Raw genomic sequence first — 24,745 nt, forward strand, 5'->3', positions numbered from 1 at the left:
ACAGAGAACAATGTGCTAGGTTATATTATTACAGCAAATATTTATTCCTTCCCTCCTGACATCCATGGGCCATCCCAGTGATATGATCTGCTTTGGTCATGGGATATAAATGCAGATAACCTGAACAGCTTGAAATGTGCTTGTGTGGTCAACCTTAACCTCTTAGGCTTTGCCATCACCATGAGAACATGCCCCAGAGACCTACTAACTTCAGAAAAATGACCAATATATGGAGCCAATCTATACTCCACCTGTGGCCTGAGATGGGATGGCCACATCCCAGATGCATGCGGAAGAAATACATTCTGACTGCTGTATCCATTAAGTTTTAGGATGATGTGCTAGGCTGAATAACGGACCCTTATTTATTTTGAAAGAGAGGAGAGTGAGTGTGAGCAGGGGAGGGTCAGAAAGAGGGAGGGAGGGAGGGAGGGAGGGAGAGAGAGAGAGAGAGAGAGAGAGAGAGAGAGAGAATCCCAAGTGTCATGGGGTTCAAACTGACAAACCATGAGATCATGACCTGAGCCGAAATTAAGAGTCAGACATTTAATCAACTGTGCCACCCAGGTGCGCCTCCTACCCCCCACCACTGAAGAGACTTCTACCTCTTAATCCCTGGAACCTGTAAAACATTACCTCAAATGGAAAAAAAAGGACTTCAAAAATATGATTTGGGTAAGAATCCTGAAATGTGTAGATTTCCTAGATTGTCTAATTGGAACCTAAATGGGAACACATGTATGTTTATAAGAGGGAGGCAGTGGGAGAGCCGAAGACAGAAGAGGAGGCAGCCTTGTGACTGTGGACACAGAAATCGCAGCCACGAGCCATGGAATGTGGGCAGCTACCAGAAGCAGGAACAGGTACACAGTGGATCACCCCCTATAACCATCAGGGAGGACAAGGCCCTGGCCACGCCCTGATTTGGGCCCAGGGACACTGATCTCACACTTGTAGCCTCCAGAACTGTAAGAGAATCAATGTGTTTTTAAGCCACCAAAAATTGGTGATAATTTTTTACAGCCCTAGGAAATTAATACAGGCAGAGTGTGGCATAACTGTGATAATAGTTAACCGATACAAACCCAAACCAATATTGCTAATAATATTAGTATTGATGACATCAATGTTAATATTAATAGTGAACCCATGGCATTTACCACATGCTAGGCATTGTTCAAAGTATGCTGAATATGTTAACTCACAACCACACTGAGAGGTGGGTATATTTTCCCTTCATAGATGAGGAAACTGAAGAACAGAGGCCTGAGAGCATCCCCTCCCCCGTCCCCCGTAAGCGTTGAAGCTGAGAGTGGAACCGAGTGCCATGTGGTTGACTGAAGTGAACAGCTACCTGCTGGTCAGGCAGGGGTGCAGTCTAGGAATCACACAGAAGCGAGTGATGTTCTTCAACTCTGGCAGCAGAGTTAGAGTGTAAAGTTTGTCTTCCCAGTTGGGAACAGCTCTTGTGCCTACTAATTAATTACTCCATTTGCTTGGTATTCTGAAGGTATCTCATTTAAATGCACTTGACTAGATCATAAGTACGAATAAATATCTTTGGTTTCCTACAGAACGTAACTAATACGAAACTTTATAAATCCCGAAGCACCTAGTATTGAGTAATGATAATATAATTACACTACTGACAAATGCCACCCAGTGTCACTGTGTTGGGGCCCTGGGTAAAACAAAAACAAGGGTAGAGACACTGCCGCCCTCAACAACTTGCTATCTAGTTAAGGAGATAAGGCAAATGTGCAAAATTAATAGATGATCTACAGCCTACAGACATAATAGGAGTCAGTAGGAATTCTGGAGATGAAAACTTCTTTTTCTTAAAAAAAGTTTATTTTTGAGAAGGGAAGGGAGAGAGAGAGAGAGAGAGAGACAGAGAGAGAGAGAGAGAGAGAGAAGGAAGGGATGTGTGTGCAAACAGGGGAGGAGCAGAGAGAGAAGGAGAGAAGAGAGAGAATCCCAAGCAGGCTCTACACTGTCAGCACAGAGCCCGATGCAGGGCTCAAACTCACGAACCATGAGATCACGGCCTGAGTTGAAATCAAGAGTCAGATGCTCAACAGACTGAGGCACACGGGCGTTCCGGAGCTGAAAACTTCTTATGATGGATCATCTAGCTGAGAGATCCTCCACCCTGGCTCTCCCGTGGCATTCCTTAGGAAGGACATTCATGTGTGCAACACATTGCTCTCAGGGGTTGTAAAACCCCTAATGTGCTTTTCTCACACACTCAAGGAAGCAAGTATAAATTTTATAGAAATAACCTCGAATCAGCTCTTACTTATAAAATAATTATCTTCAATAACTTATTACTAGTAGCAAATTACTCATAATACACCTCATACCTAATTGTGATAGATGCGCCCATATCCACATCTATCATTTTACAGAAAAAAGAGGTGACGATTTAAACCTTACACGAGGGGCGCCTGGGTGGCGCAGTCGGTTAAGCGCCCGACTTCAGCCAGGTCACGATCTCACAGTCCGTGAGTTCGAGCCCTGCATTGGGCTCTGGGCTGATGGCTCAGAGCCTGGAGCCTGTTTCCGATTCTGTGTCTCCCTCTCTCTCTGCCCCTCCCCCGTTCATGCTCTGTCTCTCTCTGTCCCAAAAATAAATAAACGTTGAAAAAAAAATTAAAAAAAAAAAAACTTTACACGAGCTTGAAAGCGACAGCCGGCCCATGGCTCCTGCCTCCCATTGCAGTGACTGCCTCAGAGCCACATCCAACTGACGAATGGCTTCTGGAGCCAGAAGTAAAGACAGCTTTAGTGAGACTGGGATAGCCGGGAGGGCTTCAGTGAGGAGGCAGAATTGAGAAGAGCACTGAAGGCAGGGCAAACAGTCCATGAGAAAGCACACAGGAGGAGAAGTAAGGTCTGCTTGTGACGTCGGTGAAGAGACACTGGTGTTGTGCAGTCACTGGTGTGTGTAATGGAAGATGGAGCTGCTTGGAGCCAGATTCTGGAAGAGCCTGATCTTCACCCTGTACGTGATGCAAGGGTTTTTGAACAGAGAAACATCACTAAAACAAATGGGGATATTGTACAGAGGAGGGTCAAGGAAGGACACCAGGAAGATCACACGAAGTGTTTCAGGGGTAGAGGACCACGCATCGCCACGGGTCTGCTGATCTTCACCCTGGAAAAGCCCTTACAGTGCACACAGCATGACCACAATTTAAAAAGGTGTGTGTGTGTGTGTGTGTGTGTGTGTGTGTGTGTGTGTGTGTGTGTGTGTAGGAGAGAGCAGGACAGAGCCTAGAATGATACATTCCATAATGTTAAAAAAATTTTTTTTAATGTCTAGTTTTGAAGGAGAGAGAGACAAAGTGTGAGCGGGGGTGGGCAGAGACAGAGGGAGACACAGAATCTGAAGCAGGCTCCAGGCTCCGAGCTGTCACCCCTGAGCCCGACACGGGGCTTGAACCCATGAACCGTGAGATCACGGGCCGAAGTCGGACGCTTACTGACTGAGCCACCCAGGTGCCCCATTCATAATGGTAATAGTAAGTTACCTTTTGGGGATGAGATGATGGGTGGTATTATTTCCTTTTCAAAATAATTTTCTATATGTTATAATGAACATGTATCACTTTATAATAGAAATTGTTAATTAAAATTTTGGATAGAAATAATGTAATGATAGCTATATGTTGTTCCTATTTATAATCCATTTAAAGTAAAACAAACTTGTGAATAATTCAAAGTACTTTGCGCTTAAATGACAAATCCTGGCTGTATCCTCAGTTCTCCAAACCAACATATTTTCTATGAGTATTCAGTTTTTTTCAGTGTTTGTATCTAGACAAATACAATAAAACCAACTCAGGACAGCTGACAACTAAACATCTTATTTTGAAATTAAATTTTCTTCAAAATACAGAGTCTCATTGTAGTGCTGAATTTGAATAGATAGCGATGTTTGGCAACATTAAAGCTTTCTGACAAAAACCACTGAATATAAATAGTCCTAAATTTTCTTTAGTAATGAATAAAGCCCCAGAATGGAATGACTCATTAGATCCTCCTCAGTATATATAATGGGTGTGTGAATGTGTGTGTGTGGAGGGGTGTGTGTGGATATTTCTAGAATTAGCAGTGTGGCTAAAAAGGAATCATATGGAGCATCCTGTGTTGTAACATGTTTTCACTTAGCATTTATTATAAACACTTTTATTATTATTAAAGTTAAAAAAATTTGTTTTTATGTATTTTTGGAAGAGAGAGAGAGACAGAGCACAAGCAGGGAAGGGGCAGAGACAGAGAGAGGGAGACTCAGAATCTGAAGCAGGCTCCAGGCTCCGTGCTGTCAGCACAGAGCCTGACACAGAGCTCGAACTCATGAACCATGAGATCATGACCTGAGCCGAAGTCAAATGCTCAACCGACTGAGCCACCCAGGCGCCCCTATTATTAAATTTTTTTTACATAGTTACATTGTTATATCTGTTCTCGATTGTACAGATATACTATAATTTATATAACTAATTTCCTAACATTTTTCTCCATTATTTTCCACTTTCATGACATGTTGAAAATTCTTCCAATTGAGTTTTTATATTACATTCACAAGAATTTCCCTAGTAAAAATTTCCAAAAGATTAGAGGCAAACTAATTTTAAAGTTTTTGGAAACATATTGCTAAATTACCTTCCAGAAAGTTATCAATTTACTCTTATGCCGACAGTACGCATATACTCAGCAACACTGAGTATGATTTTTTCTTAAATACTTTGAGTATTTGACAGGTGAAAAAATGGCTGTTGGCCATTTCCTCTCTCTCTCTCTCTCTCTCTCTCTCTCTCTCTCTCTCTCTTTTTCTCTCTCTTTTTTGGCAAACTGATCACCCATATTTTTGCTCAATTTTTTAATGAGGTATTAATTTTTTTGAAGGGCCTTTTGTCTATTGAAGGTATTTATATTCTGCACTTGCTGAAATAATAAAAAAAAAGGAGTTTAAGGCCACTATATGTCTTCCCATAAAGACAAAGTGAATGCTCTAAATATAGGCAATAAATAATGATACATTTCCCAGAACATGCTGAATATTTCATCAACTTTTTTTTTGGTTAGAAAAACTTAATCATCCAAGCAGGCTGTGTGCCACTTGCCATGATAAAGAATATGAACAATTACTGATAACACTTGGATTTCTTGGTAGTAGTTACATAAATTTGTTATAGTAAGAAAGGGAATAAAATAAACCTCAACGCTGCAGCCCTCACACTTAAACCACATGTATTCCATTATATACCTAATTTGGTAGTTAGTACATACTTTATCATCCATTAAGTGTCTTAGCTTAATGAAGTATGTAGCAAAATTATGTACTTTAGAAAAGTCTTTTTTTCTTTTTAGAGTTTTAAAAATCATCTTTTTTGGGGGGGTGATTTTTTACATTAAATATCAATGTGGTCACTAAGCAGTAAATGCCCATTATAAAACATTTTCATCATTGTCTTTAATATTTGTCGCCCAATTATTTCCAAAAGGATCTGAGGGAGCTTACAGTAAAAGTTCCATAGACAATGGAGTCACCCAAGTAAAGATAAAGGAAAGACAGCTGGGCGACAGGGCAGGGGTGTGGGTGGGAAGGGAGACAATCACACATGAAATCCAGGGCATCTGAGTACAAATCTGAGCCCGGAGATTCCTGGCAGCAGCAGTAAATGGGAAACTTAATGAGCGGCAGGGATTTCATTATTTAATAAGGTTGGTAATTAAAGCAAATACTCCCTGCACCTAAATATGTTTTATTTATACATAATAATTTTTGTTGAGGGGGAAACAGTCATTGCTCAGCAGTGATTTAACAGTATTGTTTGGCCTGGCTGTGCACACCGTCAGCTACCTGGGTAATACAGCCCTCCTCCAGACAGGCTGTTGGTTGTACACATCTTCTCTGCAACATCTTTCATCTGAGTCTGGAACAGCAATCCTCACTGAACTGTTCAGAAGTTTTGTAATTTAATGTAAACATCCATTCACAGATCACTTCCCCTTCACTAATTAATTCCTTACACACAGTCCATTTCTTGAGCTTCCAGCCATTAAAAAAAGAAAAAGCACAACGAAAAATGCAGCCAACGTTTTTTTTTTTTCCCCTTCCCTTTTTTTTTTTTTTCCTACCACCACCTATAGGGGCCAGAAAATGTTGTCATGGAGACGACAGCTGCTGGGCTATGAGTGACAGGTCTCAAGAGAGAAGTGTCTTGGAAAGGGAACATCTCAAGTTAAAAAAAAAAAAAGTGGTGAGGGGAAAACCAACGCAAGTTCTTTTACTAAGCATAGCAGGGGAGCTCGGTTGAAAGGTGTCTGCAAAGCTAGCACAGAATAAAAGCAACATTTCACCCTTTCTTTCACCTAACATAGGAAATGTTTTCCTTCCAAAGGGGAACGGGTTCCTTTTAAGCAAATCTCAAGCATATGTACATATCTTGGCATAATTACATTTTAAAATTGGGATTCACACTGATGCACCAAATTGGTTGCCTTAGTAATGAGATATCACCCGGGCAACGGATTTGCTGTTCTTTCAGGAGAGCAAATCATCTGCTTCCAACTTATGGGGGAGCAGGCTGGGGAAGGGGTGGCAGGGGTTTCTTACTGGCAGTATCTGAGAGGAGATAAATAAGAAACAAATTATTTTTCACACGTCACCGTTATTTTCCAAATATGCTTTTATCTTTTTTATTCATCAGTTAGGTGGGAGGAGAAAAAAAGGGAAGCTGAAGTGGGGGCATGGAAAGAGGGTGGGAAGGAGGGAGGGGAGGGAAGGGAGGGAGGGGTGGGGAGAGAGGGAGGCAAAGAGAGAGAGAGGGAGGCAAAGAGAGAGGGAGGGAGGAAGGGGAAAGAATGCTCTGTTGTTCTGTTAAATTTCTGCTGAAGCACTTTTATTGTTCTAAGAGGCCTTTGCATTTGTCTCTATGTAAATACTACATGGCATCAGTTATTGGCTATATTATAAATCAACAGAAATTTTCTTCGCAAGAGTAAAATAAATGACTTATTCATGGTAATGTTACTGTGACAGTGCCGCTTAGTAACACACACAGCGGTAGGGCTTCTGTGTTCAGTATTCATTTACAAATGCCTTACACATGAACAATTCTCCCTGGTTTCTTCCTTAAGCACATACATCCTTTCCCATACCTATTTTCATTACCATAAGATACCAAGAAATGTTCAGTCTACTTTCTCACTCAAGGATTCCAGTACTTGGTCTGTGTTCCTTCTCCTCCTGCCCTCTGCTTTCATCCTGATCAGCTTTACTGTGATGGTGACCCATAAACCAGTGGTCTCCTAAAAGCCCGATTAAGTGGGCACTTCTCGGTCCTTGTTTTGTTGGGTGCTTCTAGGCTTGATACTGACCAGTCCTTCTCATCTGAAATCTGCTATACTCCTTTTGCCTTCCTGACTCATATGTCCAACGGCTTGCTAGTCATCTCGACTTGAATGTCTGAGGTGCCCACTGCTAGGAGAAGGTGATAAATACTCCTACGCAGAGTGAGCTTGCAGGAGGGTGAAGGACTGACTTAGGTGTCAATATCAAATTGGTCAAAATGAAAAAATTCTGACAACTGAAATTGCTGATAAGGTTAGGGAACAATAAAAACTCTCATATTTCAAGATAAGTTTAAGTGGGGACAATTATTTTGGAAAGCAACGGGGTAATCCTTGGTAAACTTGAAAAACATGCAGACTCTAAAAACCTAGCATTTGCAGTGTGTGTTCTGTTCCTTAGAGAAGGAGTTCTTAGGATGTGGACTGGAGAACCTTGAGATTGCTGAGACCCTTCCAAGGGAGTCTCAAAAGAAAAGCTAATTTCATAATACAAACCAGCAGGTTATTTACCTTTGTAATTTTCATGCTCTCATGAATCTAACAGTGGAGTTTTCCATCATCTATATCACATGTGATAAACATCACCACTCTGATAGCTAATGGAATGTGAGCTGGTATACTCTTGAATTTTCCAAAATTTTTAAAGTTTACTTATTTATTTTGAGAGAAAGAGAGTGTGAGTGGGGGAGGCAGAGAGAAAGGGAGAGAGAGAATCTCAAGCAGGCTCCTCACTGTCAGTGCAGAGTCCGATGCGGGGCTCGAACTTATGAATGGTGAGATCACGAACTGAGCTGAAACCAAGAGTCCAACACTTAACCACCTGAGCCACCCAGGTGCCCCCTACTCTTGAATTTTCTAAGGTGGGCCTTGGGGTCCTCAAAATTTGAGAAGACCTGCCCCACAGAGACTCAGGCACTTGTAGAAAGGAAACGTGTACAATGTTCACTGTAGTATGAGTTGGAAGGATCAACTGAAAAACTGAGTATAATTAGGAAAACAAATGACTCTTTAACAATGAAATGGGATAAAGAAGTAAAAGTAAATAAACTAGAGCTACAATTATGGACCCAGAAAAATTTGAGAAACACGCTGCGTGAAAAAAGATCAAGTTGCAAAAGACTTTGTACAGCACAGTGTGGTAACAGGGTATCACAACCATGACAAAAAAAATATACTCAAATCAGAGGCTGCCAGCCTTGAATAGTGGTTATTAATGAGGAACCATGACAGAATGGGAGCTTGTGGACCAAGTCCTGAGGACAAGTCCTGAGTTAGTTTCTTACATCTTGTTAGGTAAACAAGAGAAAAGGTTAGTAAATATTTATATACTTGTTATAAAATGCAAGCTAACCCTAAATTTAATTCTGTCATTGGAGGTTGCACCACAGCCGTGTATGAGTGTATCCTAATTATCCATATGGCTGTTTTCTAAGAAGGGCGAAGAACTTCCCTGTAACATCAAAAGAGCTGTTTCAGTAACTCCAAGGACTAGGACTAGTCTCTGTTGATTCTGGAGAACAACATTTGTTATTTTCGCAGAAAAGTTTGTTCCCTGTATTTGTCATAGTTTATCCCTTAGTGATGATTAGCCCACTGCAATATCAACAATCCAGTTCCAGTGAACTCAACCTGTATAAATGGTTCATGAAATACAGATTAAGGTCTGTCCTCCTTATGAATGTATTTTCAGGTAAAATGTGAATCTAACAGAGTGGTTCTCAAACTTCTGGTACCTCTTCTTCCAGAAAGCCTTCTGTCCTCCCCTCCGGAGGGTCAGGGTCTCCCCTCTGGGCCCACCTAGTAGTGATTATATGCCCAAGAGTGTCTCAATTACTCCATTCACTGGTTGGAGTTCTAACACATCTCCCTCCTCACTAGGCTGTCAGCTTCTTCTGGATGGAATACTGTTCATTTTTATGTCCCTATTCAGTAATGAATGAACAAATCCAGCTTATTACTTACATAAAATGCATCTGAACACCCTTCTCCCACACAGCCACATCTCGCAGTGTTGGGAAGGAGGTGGCAACTAGCCACCTACTTCTTGCAACGTACTGAACAGACATATAGTCAATTTGATCAAAGGCACAGTTTTTCCTTATTCCTTTCAACATTTAGGCAAGGTCAAGTGGCTTTTTTTTGGACCGTAAATATTCCCCATGAATGAAGCAATGAATGGATTGGCACTGGGGGGCCACAATCTCCTCTCCTCCTTCCTGTAATTAAGATTATGCTTTGTCTACAGTCATCCTAACACACCTTTCCCAACCTACTCGTGGCTTAAAAGTCACCTTCACCAAAACAAATAAAAATCTCTTCTCCTGGAGCCTATATTCTCAGTAAAAAAGGTAGAGTCATTGATTACTTTTCATTACTGTATAAATATATATGTCAAAAGCTGGTTCATACTTTCAACATAAATGTTCCCTTCCAACTGCAGTAACAATGTATCTTAGTTCACATACTTAATAGTAAATGACTCGGACATCATTCGATGTCTACCAAGGTCCTTTGATAAAGGAATTTTGCCAAATCACCTTCTTCCTCCCTGCGTATGATGCCACAATCACCTTTGTGGCTGGATTTATGACCTTTTCTTCAACAGTGTGAGTCATGCCACTGTGGTTAAAGAGAACAGTGGGTAAGAGTGTGTGCAGAAGGCTGGCCTACGGGACACGTCCCAGTGCTGGCCTTCAATAGCTGTGTGACCTCCAGTGAGTCCCTCGGGTACTCGGGCTTTAGTTCTCTTTCCTCCTAAATTAAAGTAATACCAGATGCTCATTCACAGGATTCTTATAAAGATCCAGTTAATATATGTAAAAGTGCCCAAAATATTGCCCATCACTCAGTAAAGATTAGTTACTGCATTAGATTTTTTTTTTTTTTTAGGGCAAAAGTAATCAATTTCAATCAGTAATCATTCAAAGATAATTATTTTGCTTTTAGTCTCAGAAAAAAATACTTGACTGGTTTCGCAAAGAAGTCAGTGAGCCTTGTTTGAAAATGACATGAAAGCCCCCGAGGCTTTATGCTGCTACTTGACCAAGTTTCACAATAAATGATACAATAGGGAATAGGGGCAAATGAAAAACTAAACCAATAAAATCCACTTTTCAGAAAGCGATTCTATTCACACTTTTTCTTTTGGCTGGTTTACAAAATTATTATACTCAGGTCGGTGTCAACCTTTGAGACTATTTATAATTAATAGCTATGATCGGGGCGCCGGGGTGGCTCAGTTGGTTAAGCATCTGACTCTTGATTTTGGCTCAGGTCATGGTCTCACAGGTCGTGAGTTCAAGCTCTGGGTGGGACTTTGTGCTGTCAGTGCAGAGCCTGCTTGAGATTCTCTCTTTCCATCTCTCTGCCCCTCCCCCTCTCGCATGCATTTTTTCTCTCTCTCAGATAAACATAAAAAATAGCTATGATTGTATTCTCAGTTTTAGAATTTGCTATTTTCACTCTCTGCTTATGTTTTAATGAGCTACTTTTAATCCTTCACAAGATTCTTTTTGTGATTGGGGCTATAATATAACCCAAGCATGAAAATATAAAATGCACGTTTAGCAAGTAAGTACAAGAACATACAAACAGTATTATAGTTAATTAGGACAAACCAACCAGGCAGTCCTTGTGATACATGAGCTGCCTTTAAAACAAACCATTTTTAAGGATGAAATGATATGTCACTGAAAATCATAATTAATATGCTGAAGCCTAATGTGTTCCATTCTCGAAGGTGCCTCAGCAGCAGGGCTCCTATCCCTAACAATCTGTGGGAAGACATTTCTAAGTCAACTGGGAACAATAAACACAAGCTACATATTGGGTGATGTTAAGGAAGTATTATGAATTTTAAGTGGAATGATAGTGGTGTGCAAAAGTCCTTATCTGTAGAGACTATAATAGTATGTGGGGGCAAAATGGCCATACATCTGGGAATCTTCTTTTAAAAACATCAAGCCAGGGGTGCCTGGGTGGCTCAGTTGGTTGAGCGTCCGACTTTGGCTCAGGTCATGATCTCACAGCTTGTGAGTTCAAGCCTCGTGTTGGGCTCTGTGCTGACAGCTCGGAGCCTGAAGCCTGCTTTGGATTCTGTGTCTCCCTCTCTCTCTGCACCCCCCCCCCCCTCACATTCTGTCTCTGTCTCTCTCAAAAATAAGTAAACATTAAAAAAAAATTTAAAAACCCATCAAACCAAACCAAACACACATAAAAACATAAGGTGAGTACTAGACAAAATAGAATAAAAACAGCAAAACACTGATAATTGTTGAAGCTTGGAGAAGGCAACATGGGGACTCTTCATGCTCTTCTTTCTACTTTTGTGAGGATTTGCAACGCTTCGTAATAAAAATGTCCAAAAAGAAAGAGAAAATACACCTTCTTCCAAGTTACACTCAAAAAGCGGCTGTATATTAGGCCCCCCAAATTCAATAAATTCTAGAAACTAGAGTTAGTACACTTCACATTCCATGATTATAATGCAGTGAAACCAAGTTACTAACAAACTAGAAAGTGAAATAAAACATACCCATAAAACATGGTATCACCTGGAAATGATTTTCAAATGTTTATCAATTTTGAGAAAGAGTGAGCAAGTGAGCAAGGGAGTGGGGGAGGAGGAGACAGAGAGAGAAAATCCCAAGCAGGCTCCGTGCTCAGTACCCCAACACGGGGCTTGATCTCATGACCATGAGATCACGACCTGAACCAAAACCAAGAGTCGGACACTTAACTGACTGAGCCACCCAGGTGCCCCTGGAAATGACTTTTAAAATATTCTTTTTAAAATTTTTTTTTTCAACATTTATTTTTGGGACAGAGAGAGACAGAGCATGAACCGGGGAGGGGCAGAGAGAGAGGGAGACACAGAATCGGAAACAGGCTCCAGGCTCTGAGCCATCAGCCCAGAGCCCGACGCGGGGCTCGAGCTCACAGACCGCGAGATCGTGACCTGGCTGAAGTCGGGCGCTTAACTGACTGCGCCACCCAGGCGCCCCTGACTTTTAAAATATTCTTAACTAGCCAACGGATACATGAGAAGACGCTCAGCATCACTAATCATCAGGGAAATGCAAACCAAAACCACAATGAGATACCACCTTATACCCGTCAGAATGGCCAGAACCAAAAAGACAGAAATAACAAATGTTGACGAGGATGTGGAGAAAAACAAACACTTGTGCACTGCTGGTGGGAACGCAAACTGGCACAGCTACTATAGGAAACAGTATGGAGGGTCCTCAAAAAAATCAAAAATAAAAATACCATACAACCCAGTAATTCCACTACTGGGTATTTACCCAAAGGAAATGAAAGCACATTTGGAAAGATATATGCACCCCTGTATTTACAGCAGCATTATTTACAATAGTTAAGATATGGAAACAACCCAAATGTCCATCGACAGATGAATGGATACAGAATTTGTGGCATGCATATATATATATATATATATATATATATATATATATATATATATATATATATAATGGACATATATGGATATAGATATACACACACAATGGAATATTATTCAGCCATAAAAGGCATGAGATCTTGTTGTTTGTGACAACATGGATGGACCTAGAGGGTATTACGTTAAAAGAAGTAAGTCAGACAGACAAAGACAGATATCATGTGATTTCACTTATATGTGGAATCTAAAAAGCAAAACACACAAAAAAGAGAAACAGACCCATAAATCTGATGGCTGCCAGAGGGGAGGAGGAGTGGGGGGCTGGGCAGAATGGGGGAAAAGGAGTGGGAGGTACAGGCTTCCAAATATGGAATGAATAAGTCACAGGGACAAAAGGTACAGCACAGGAATACAGTCAATAATATTGGAATAGCGTTGTACGATGAGAAATGGTGGTCACACTTGTGAGGACAGCACAGCATGTAGGCTTGTTGAATCACTGTCTGCTACACCTGAAACTAATGGAGCATGTGTATCAGTTAGCTCAGCTCAAAAAAACAAAAACAAAACAGTAAATACTTTCAAACAGAAAAAAAGAAGTTTCAGACAACTTTTTGGGAAAGAGGAAATCTAAACATAAAAATAAATGATAACCTATCAGGCCCAACAGACACAGCAAAAGTAGTTCTGGAAACAAATTCCATATCCATTAGTAAATGTGAAAGGCAAAAATGCATGAAGCACCTAAAACTCCAGAAGTTGGAGAAAAGATAATCGCCTGTTTGTTCCTGCTCTTTTCGTTCCAAACAGAAGGGACTGCTGAAGATAAAAGGCAAAATTAATAAATTAAAGATGAGAAAATGGTGGAATGAATAAATCAGAGAGCTGGTTCACTGAGAAAAAAAACCAGTGAAATGCATCATTAACTAAAGTTGATAAAGAAAAAAGACAATGGGCATAAAGCAAATACACAGAGTAAGAATAAGAAATGTTAAGAGGAATGACTAAAGACACAGGGAAGATGAAAAGAAACCTGAAAGGCTTCTCTGTTCAATTCTATTCAATTAAATTTGAGAACCTGTATGATTTTCTAGGAAAATATAAATTACCCAAACTGATTCCACAGAAGACACAAAATAAAAACACATCAATGATTATGAAGAACTAGAGAAAGCCCTTGAAGAGTTGTGATCTAAAAAATGCCCCTTCTTAGATGTCTTCACAGGAAATTCAACCTGAACAGATCACCTCCAATGTTACTTGATCATTCCAAAACATGGGAAAAGAAGGTTACCTTGCTGAGGCAAACAGAATATTGACACTGAATTGATTAGTACAATTCTCAGAACTGATGGCTCAAAAGAGGAAAAAAAAATTACATGAGCATCTTGGTTCTCGTGAAGAAGTAGTTTCACTTACTTCAAATCTATTCTTTTTTTTTTTAAACATCTATTCTTGATTTTGAAAGTACTCTTCTTAACACAACAGAAATAGATGGAAACCTCCTTCAGATGCTCAAATGTATCCACCTCCATCAGTGGCATGCAAAAATAGAAACCCACTAGAAGGAGCACCTGGTTGGTTCAGTGAGTTAAGCGTGTGACTTCAACTCAGGTCACGATCTCATGGTTCGTGAGTTCGAGCCCCATGTAGGGCTCTCTGCTGAAAGATCAGAGTCTGGAGCCTGCTTCAGATTCTGTCTCTGTCTCTCTCTACCCCTCCCCTGCTTATGCTCTGTTTCTCTGTCTCTGTCTCTCTCTCAAATATAAATATTTATTTTTAAAAAAAATTTTAATGTTTATTTTTGAGAGAGAGAGAGAGAGAGAGAGAGAGAGAGAAAGAGAGAGACAGAGAGACAGAGCATGAGCAGGGGAGGGGCAGAGAGAGAGAGGGAAACACAGAATCTGAAGCAGGCTCCAGGCTCTGAGCTGTCAGCATAGAGCCCGATGCGGGGCTCAAACTCATGAACCGTGAGATCAAGACCTGAGCCGAAGTTGGATGCTTAACTGACTGAGTCACACAGATGCCCCTATAAAATAAACATTTAAAAAAATTAAAAAAGAAAAGAAAAGAAACTCACTAGAAGCATTCCCCATAAATTCAGGAACACTTCAAGGATGTCCATTATCACCATTCCAGGAAATTTCACAAAGGAGGTTTTGCAGCAGTGTGGTACCTTCCCCATAACGCGACTGCCAGTTTGAGGGCAGTGGCTCAGAAATACAGCTAATCCTCACAAGAGCAAGAAGAAATTTTCCCATGTGCCATCTCAAAAGGACTCTGGACTTCATGCTTCTGTATGTCCTTTATCAAACATTATATACAATGTGTTCACATACTGCTGACTTATTGAAGATCACTATCCTACAATTCCATCCTGAACTCCACATAAAATTGGAAACAACAATCACATGTGAGGTTAGCCCACATTTTGAATATTTTTATCTCACTAGCTTGAGGACTTTTCCTCCTTCATCAGCTTTATCAAAACCTCTTTTTCACACTCACATATTTTCCACCCTTTCTTCCCCACTCATTCCTTTGTTTCCCAAACCTGCTTATGAGACTGTGCCAATTTTTCTAAGACCTAATAATCAAACCACTACCATCTTCTAATCAGGAAGCTACCGTTCAAGCAAAAAGAAAATTCTACGAGCCTATGAACTTCAGGAGGCCAATGGATCTGAATCCTTAGAGCGTGAGGCTTCTATTATTTCCTGTAAAAACACATCTACAGTTTCACATAATTGTAATAGAAGACTGCCAATTGACTTTAGACTCAAACTTGACTGTGTCCCTGACAATTCCTAGTGCCATGGGTGCTACAAGGGTTGAGCCACATTTGGGAAACAATAAACACTGGGAAACCCATGGCATGTAGTGTGAAGCAGGTCAGGAGCTGGCAGCTGTGGAATTCATGAGCTATAATCCCAGGGTACCCACAATTGCTTGGAGGAAAATGATTAAAGCCTTAAGATATTCCTTTAAGAAAGAATGCCTGGGGCGCCTGGGTGGCGCAGTCGGTTAAGCGTCCGACTTCAGCCAGGTCACGATCTCGCGGTCCATGAGTTTGAGCCCCGCGTCAGGCTCTGGGCTGATGGCTCGGAGCCTGGAGCCTGTTTCCGATTCTGTGTCTCCTTCTCTCTCTCTGCCCCTCGCCCGTTCATGCTCTGTCTCTCTCTGTACCAAAAATAAATAATAAAAACGTTGAAAAAAAAAATTAAAAAAAAAAAAAAAAAGAAAGAATGCCTATGGTTAGTAGCCTTCAGTGTGTGACGTAAGGGCCTTGAGCTCATAACTACACCACGGCACACTGGAAAGGATAATTCCATTCCTAGAGCTAGGATCAAAGCTGTGCGAGCTGAAATGGTCTCAGTGACCATTAAGACCACTGCCTACAATCAATTTAGACGTCCTTTAAGAAAGGGCTCATTCCCTCAAATGAAGACACAATTCACAAAGGCACTATCTTATAGATGGATCGAGAAAGCCACTATTGAAATCCATCAACTGATTCCAAATTTGTTAATGGCCACACAACAGATAAATTTCTCTAATCCTTTTCCATCTCCCTTTGAGAATCCGTCTTTCATATCACCTTATGTGACAATTTTGATCTTGCCCTATGATTCCCTAAAATGAGAATATAAATTTAAAACTACACATGCACCAAAAACAAGAAGGGAGAGTTTCTTGAGGGAAGCCATACTCTACTTCTCTTCTAAGACAGCAACGTATTTTAAACTAAATGGGTACAGAATATTAGAGAATCATGACTCTTTGTAATGCATTTGGTATGAGATTTTCATTAAGAATTTCATTAGGAACTACTGTCTTCTTTCAGGATTTCCTAATTTATGCAACAGATAAGCATCTTATTTTCTGAGAATTAATGAATACAGCATATAGAAGAGAAATAGTAAGAAAGCCCAAACCAGAAAAATCCAACCTGAAGACTGAAAAAAGCTGAAACAACAAGATCAGCTGGGACAGACAGGCCTCACAACACACGTGCTCATTACACATGTCAGCTCAGCCCCATGTGCTCGCTGCTGAGCTGACTGCTGGTCTCTCAGCACCTCCTTGCTTAAAGCTGTAATTCTGAAATCTTTAAATAGTGTCTTCAGTGCTGCCTGGAAACACCATCTTATTTGGTCTCTCATTCAAATGTGATGTAAGGAACACACACACACACACACACACACACCCTCAAATGTAGAGGGTAGGTGGGTAAGTGAAACAATTGTGTACTGTGAAAGAAACCGAAGTATGACCTTTAAAAAAATCTCACTGGCCATTCTGGTTCGTTTCTTATGGTGATGCAGAGAGGTATACACAACTGGGGTTTTGCATAAAAAGCTTTTTTCAGCAGTCAGGCAAGACATTCAGGTTTCATGTCATTCAGAAAGGGTGTTTATAAGACTAAAAATATCCAGTGCTTCAGTGAGTCAAGCTCTTTCATGCATTAGCTGGTGGGAGTATAAACTGGTCCAATCTTTCTGGAAGCCAACTGACAAAGGGGACAGAAAATCTTAAAAGTGCGTATCTTTTAAACCGAAAATTTTGTGCCTGAGAATTTATTCTGAGAAAATAATCAAGGATGATTACTAGTACTTACTAGTAGCAGGAATAGCAGTACGAGTAGTAATAACAATAGCTAACATGTATTGAATTCTGGGTCAGACACTGCAGACCTGTGCACTGAAGTGGGACCTAGAGAGTGAAAAACTGGAGAAACCTAAATATCTGGTGATAGCACATTGATTGAGGAAGTTCTAGTAAATCCTATTAAGGGCTAAGGCAGCTATTATGAATATGCAAATAAAAATTTACACACATAAAGACAGAACAAAAAAGTTTACACAAGAATATGGCATGATTTAATTTATATTTAATATAAAATTATATTTTAAAAATATAAAATTATTTCTGTTTTTCATCTTCCTACATGAAAACTTGTACTGCTACTACTTATGTACTATAAAACAATAAAAGTCTTGGAACTCTAGATGTCTTTTTTAAGATGGTCATTTCTTAAAAAAAACCCAAGATATCTGGAGCAATTTCACAGATCTCCTAAAATGTCAAGCATATGACTAAAGTATATGATGGAAAACAGGACGCACTAAACAGATCATCTGTAATTCTTGATACTGAATGCTTAGTGGTTTAGATAGTGACAGTGTAGAACTATACATTTTTTACAAATCAGACAGCAATGCAATTTGTATCTCTTCTGCAGTCTCTGTGGTTATGCAGTTTATTTCTTTAAGAACAACTGTTTTGGAAGCGCCTGGCTGGTTCACTCAGAGGAGTGTGAGACCCTTAATCTTGGGGTCGTGAGTTCAAGCCCCACGTTGGGTGTAGTGATTAGTTAAATAAAAATTAAAAGAAAAAAAGAACAATTTTGGAGGTTCTGGTTTTGGTCAACATCATTGATTTTGCCTCTTCCAACTTGCCATTACATTTCTATTAAGGTACAGAAACAGTATGACAATACACTGAAAGCTAGTTCTCACAAGTTAAAAACTGTAACACAGTATGACACTGGCATAGGAATTGTCAATGGAATAAAATAGTGAGTTCTGAAAACAGACTCAAGTATATATGGGAATTTATTATTAGACAAAAGCAAAATTTCAATATAGTGGGAAAAAGAGGAATTTTTAAATAAACTGGATTAGAACAGCTGGTTTTTAATTTGGAACAAAACAGAGCTGGACCCTTAGATAACACCATGTATAAAAACTAAATCCCAGAACCATAACTTTTTTTGAAGAAACTCAAAGATATAAAGAAAAAAAAAGATAAGACCTATTAAGTGAAAAATTTCATGTCAAAGAGTATACCATAAGTGGAGTCAATGACAAATGATAGCCTAGGAAAAACACCTGCCATAATAAAGATAATCGCTCCCACAAATTCATAAGAAGACAAAGAACCCAATAGAAAACTGGGCCAAGGATGTGCATAAGCAAGTAACAGAAAAGGCAATCCCAAAAGACCAACAAATACACCTTGTCATGAGAATACAAAATTAAAGTAGCAACGAGATATCATTTCTTATTGATTAAGAATGGGAAAAATTCAAAAGCCTGGTAAAAGTCACTGTGGTTAAAAAAAAAATTAGGGAGGGAAGCCTGGGTGGCTCAGCCCGTTGAGTGTCTGACTTCGGCTCAGGTTATGATCTCGAGGTTTGTGAATTTGAGCCCCACATCCTGCTCTGCTCCTGACAGCTCAGCTCGGAGCTCGGAGCCTGGAGCCTGCTTCAGATTCTCTGTCTCCCTCTCTCTGTTGCTCCCCTGCTTGTGCATGTTCTCTCTCTCTCAAAAATAAATAAATAAACTTAAAAAAAAAATTAGGGAAAAGAAGTTCACTTACATTGTGGGCTACAAAATGTGAACTGTTTATATGGATGATGATTACAAATATAATATATACTCTTCAACCAACAATCTTGCTCATGGGAATCCAGTGCACAGAATGAAGGCATTAGCTGGGAATGCAACCTGGTACAGCCACTCTGGAAAACAGTATGGAGGTTCCTCAAAAAACTAAAATAGAACTACTCTATGACCCAGCAATTGCACTACTAGGTATTTAACCAAGGGATGCAGGTGTGCTGTTTTGAAGGGACACATGCACCCCCATGTTTATAGCAGCACTATCAACAACAGCCAAAGTATGGAAAGAGCCCAAATGTCCATCGATGGATGACTGGATAAAGAAGATGTGGTATATATATATACACAATGGAGTATTACTTGTAGCAATCAAAAAGAATGAAGGGTATTATGCTAAGCGGAATTAGTCAGAGAAAGACAAATGTCATATGACTTCACTCATATGAGGACTTTAAGATACAAAACAGATGAACATAAGGGAAGCAAAAATAATATAAAACAGGGAAGGGGAAAAAACATAACAGATTCCTAAATATAGAGAACAGAGGGTTGCTGGAGGGGTTGTGGGAGGGGGGGATGGGCTAAGTGGGTAAGGGGCATTAAGGAATCTACTCCTGAAATCATTGTTGCACCATATGCTAACTTGGATGTAAATTAAAAAATAAATAAATTATTTAAAAAAAATGAAGGCATTAGCACTGAAGTATTGGTGCATAGGATGAAGTATTCCTATATGTATAAGGAAGTCTATTAAAGGTATGGAAGATTTGGGGGTGTCCAGAAAAGAGTTAACACAGCAGGCCTGAGACTGTACCCTTAGAAAGGCCTGCTTCCTTTTTTTTTTTTTTTTAACTTTTTTTCCCCATTTATTTTTTGAGAGATAGAGCAAAAGTGGGGGAGGGGCAGAGAGAGAAGGAGACACAGAATCCAAAGCAGGCTCCAGGCTCTGAGCTGTCAGCACAGAGCCCCACGCAGGGCCCAAACCCACAAACCGTGAGACCATGACCTGAGCTGAAGTTGGACGCCCAACCGACTGAGCCACCCAGCCACCCCTAGAAAGGTCTGCTTCCAAAGTTGGCCCTTGGCTAGTATCATGTCTGGGAACTTGACTGGAAAACAATTTTACATGCTGATATAAAACTTTCCCTAAATGGTAAGAGTGGCTCGATGCGGTTACACTGCTTGTGCAAAGAATGAGGTTTATGCTAAATGCCTGATTTTCTTCTGGGTATCTGGGACTTGGGTACATGTTAGGCAGAGGGTGCCTACATAATGAATCCCCAGTAAAAATTTTGAGCACCACGTCTCCATTGAGCTTCTCTGGTAGACAACACTTTGCACATGCTGTCACAATCCATCTCTGGAGGAATTAAGCATGTCCTGTGCAACTCCATAGGGAAAGAACTCTTGGAAGCTTGGTCCTAATTTTCTCGGGATTTTGCCCCATTTGCCTTTTCCCTTTGCTGATTTTGCTTTGTATCCTTTTGCTGTAATAACTTTTCCTCATGAGCACAACTATATCCTGTTAGTCCTTTTAGTGAATCACGAAAGCTGGAAATGGTCTTGGGGACCCTGTGACACAGGTGGTGAGAAGTGGGCAGGCAGAGATGGTAAATGTGGGGAAAGAGAGTAACAAAATATTATTAAAAAGTCACCATGTGAACCACGACCTCATTTATTTTATAGCATATATGCTTGAATATATGCACAGAAAGATATTAGCAAGGATGGGCACCACAATGTTAATGGTTTGTTACCTCTGGATGGTGGGATTTTAGGTTATTTTCCATGATTTCTCTTATGTTTTTCTATATGCTTTGAATTTGTTTTTCAAAGTGTACAATAAGTACACTTTAATCATATAATCAGAAAAATATATAAAGCTATTTTTTATTTAAAAAGGAAATAAAAGTCAATTGTTAGATGATTCTGGTTTAAAATAGCATTTCCTAATGCTGCCTCTCTTCACTTCCTGTTCCATTTCTATAAGGTTACAGAAAAAATAAAAACACATATCATGTAAAAAGTTAGGTGGTTAATGACCTATTCCCAGAAGCTGAGAGAAATTTCCAATAATTTTATGGCTTGTGGGGTTGGTTTAAAGAACATAATCAGTAGATCACCTATATCCTACCCTAGAACGGCCTGCCTGAGAATTCAGAGGAAGATCCTTATTTCCTGCTTCACTGCTTTATGTTTAAGAAATGCAAGATCTATATCACAGAGAAGACTGGACAGCTTTTCCTCCATGGCACGGGTGATGGCTTCTGAAGTAGCCATCCTTTCTCTTTTAGAATCTCCCCTTTCTAAGTAGAAATTGTAGTTTCTCATCAGAAACAAAGCAGAGGTACTGTAGAGAGCACAAAGAAAGAGTCATAGTAGGTGAGAAAACGTACTGTACAAGAGCTGGCCGTGGGGCTGGGGGCGCCATCTTTGATTAGCAGAACTGCCTCAGACTAAAGTCTGTGGGACACTGTCAACTGAGGAGGTGAACAACCTGCCAGTGGAGACTTAAGAACAGGATTCTATCAGTCATCAGGTGGACAGAGAGTTCAGGGTAGGGCAACTAAATAATGTATGTTCTATACCGTGACACTTTAGAGAAGCGAAACTAACAGTTATGAGAGACAACAGGCACGGACCAGGACTGTCCCAAACAAATGGAGAGAGACGGTCACTGTCCTTCAGGGCCAAACCCTGAGCCCGAGTCAATCTCTTGAATAGGTATAAAGGAGAAAAACAAAGTATCAGATCTGCAAAAAGAACGACAACAAAAAACATCACTGGTAAGTACTGAAGATCACTGAAGATCAACATAAAGGATTTAAATATACAGAGGAACAAGATGCAGGCAAATAATTTACCATGGCAGACAGAAAACAGACACCAACTGCATAACACAGATCTGAGTAAAGGCAATACAAGAAACAAAACAAAACAACAGTTAATAGAAAAACTGTTTCAGGATGAAATAGAATTCAGTGTGCTACTCCAAAAGATTTTCTGAGTTCTAGGCAAAATACATGATAGAGACCTAAACTTAGAAACCTGTTGGCAATTGGGAAGGAAGAGAAAACCTTCATTATTTGCACATGATATAATCAATTCCCCAGAAAAACTAACAGGATCAACAAAGGTTTCATTCTGGATACAGATAAACCAACATAAGCCCATATTATTTCTCTGTACCAACACTGGCATGTAAAAAATTCACAGCAGTAACAAAAACAATCTAGGAATTAACCATGAATTCATAAGGCCTCTCCCTAAATCTAAAGGTCAAAGAAATGATTTAAAGAAGCCCATTTTGTACTCTTAAGATGATTTAATACTATCAAAATGTTAATTCTTTCAAATTAATCTATAAATTCAGTGAAATCCTAATAAAAATTATTGTTTAATTTAATGAATCCGATAAACACATATTAACGTTTATATTGCAAAATCAAGGTCTATGTATAGGTTAATCCACCTTCATAAAGAAGAGTAGAGAAGACAACTTATTCTACTATCCACTAAGACATACTGCAATAAAACCCATGTGGCATCAATGTAAAAATGGGCACTGTATAAATACAACATTCAGAGATGGAATATATACAATGACAGTTGTTAAGTGTTGCCCCACAAATCAATGGGAAAAGGTCACAGTGTTTAGTAGACGGTACTGAGAAAACGGTTCACTATAGTGAAGAAAATGAAACTGGATACCTACGTAAAACCAAGTATGTAGACAGGTTCTAAATGAATTCAAGATCTAAATGTGGAAGATCCAAGTATACAGTTCAGTGGAGAAAACAGAGGCTAGTGTCTTTGTGACTTGGAGACAAGGAGAGCCTTCTTCAACAAAACATAAGGCAAAGACTTGATTACATCAAAATTAAGGATTCTCTTCAACAAAGCATACGACAGATACAGTTCATGAGAACACCTACAGAATAGAACGTATTTAAAATGTCTAACGTGAAAAAGTGATTAATGTCCAAAATATTCAAGGAATTCCCACTAATCAACAAGAAAATTATGCCAGCTCCAGGAGAAAAACAGACAAAGGATACAAACCAGCAGTTTATAGGCAGACCCCAAAAGCAAGCAAGCAAGCAAGCATTTAATGAGATGCTCAGGTTCAATGGTAACCAGAGAAATACAAAGTAAAAGAACAATGAGATATTATACCTATCAGTCTTGCAAAATTGAGGTGACTAGAAGGTTCGAGTCAGGATGTGGGCACTCGGTAACTCCCACAGGGAGCTGGTGGCCATGCAAACTGGGAGTCCTCCCGGGGAGAAAACGGGCACGACTTATACCAATCAGGTCTATGTACACCCTATGGCCCAGCAGCTTTACAAGAGTTTTAAAAATACCCATCTATAACTTTTTATCTTAAAATGGCCCATATGGAAGGTATGGAAATAGGTATGGCATACAAGAAGAAAAACATGAGTGAGTGAATGAAGTGAGAAGGGGGCCCTGCGCAGAATTATGACAGATACTACAATCCACTGAGCTTTACGTCACTACCCCACTCTTGAGTCAAGTGCTGGTGGTGGGTAATGACGGGTGAGGAGGGGGTGTCAAACACATTGACAAAACTTCTGAATTACAAGGTAAAAAAAAAAAAAAAAGCCCTTTACCCAGTTAAGCTGAGGGAGAAAACTCAGAAAATAACAAGAGACAGAAAGCTGGCTGCTTCAGACATCCCTCCAACTTTAAATATCAGAAGATAAAATGCCTTGAGTTTTGAGGATAGAATAATTTTGAGCTCAGGCAGCCAAATAAATTTCCCATGTGTGAAGACAACAGAAAACATTGTAAGATATGCACCGATACAAAGAATATACCATCATGAACATTTCTTGAATCAAAGAAAACATTCAATAAATTTCTGAGAACATAAAAGCAAGAGCTGATCCTTATATATAAAACATAAAACTACCTTTTGTAGAAAGAGGACAATCCTCACAAGCATCTGGGCACGGAGTTCTTCCAAGGTAAACAGTGTTCGGGGTGTTCGAATGAAAATTTTGGTTTTCCCATAAGCCACATCATCCTGAAAACCACAATGTTCAACCAGCTTCTTGACAGCCTCTTTGTCTGAAGGGAGGTCATGGTTGGGCCAGGTGAATTCAGAGATCATCTTGTATCTGTGTGAACAGGGCGTATGTTAATGGAGAAAACCTTATGGTCTCAACAGATACAGAAAAACTATTCAAAAATATTCAATAAATTCAAGACATTTCATAGAAAAACAACTTAGTAATGAATTCTATTCATTAATCGGGTAAGAGATGTAGAAAAAGACTTGAATAGATACAATACTCCCTCATGATAACAACTCTTACTAAACCAGAAGAGTATTTTCTTAATTTAATACAGGCTCACCTACCAAGAACTTACAGCAAGTATCATTCATAAATGGGTTACCTTTGCTAATTCTCTCACAAACAGAAATAAGACAAGGGATACCCCAATCATGGCATTAGTGAGAACCATAAACAAACTGGTATATGATTGGGGAAGGAACAAAATGAACATTATGACTTGCTTCAGAGGAAAT

At 39.7% G+C, this 24,745-nt stretch overlaps 1 protein-coding gene across 3 annotated transcripts in view; it reads right to left on the reverse strand.

The window, feature by feature from the left end:
- MYO1D (myosin ID) overlaps nt 1-24,745 on the reverse strand; it is a 362,829-nt gene that overhangs the window by 181,850 nt on the left and 156,234 nt on the right. For all 3 annotated transcript variants that reach the window (XM_023244611.2, XM_019817507.3, XM_045044201.1), the window contains exon 16: nt 24,125-24,332. In XM_023244611.2, the coding sequence (XP_023100379.1) occupies nt 24,125-24,332 (208 nt within the window). The remainder of the gene's footprint in view (nt 1-24,124; nt 24,333-24,745) is intronic.

This window comes from Felis catus, chromosome E1, assembly GCF_018350175.1.
Source record: "Felis catus isolate Fca126 chromosome E1, F.catus_Fca126_mat1.0, whole genome shotgun sequence".
In the NCBI taxonomy this organism is placed as follows: domain Eukaryota; kingdom Metazoa; phylum Chordata; class Mammalia; order Carnivora; family Felidae; genus Felis; species Felis catus.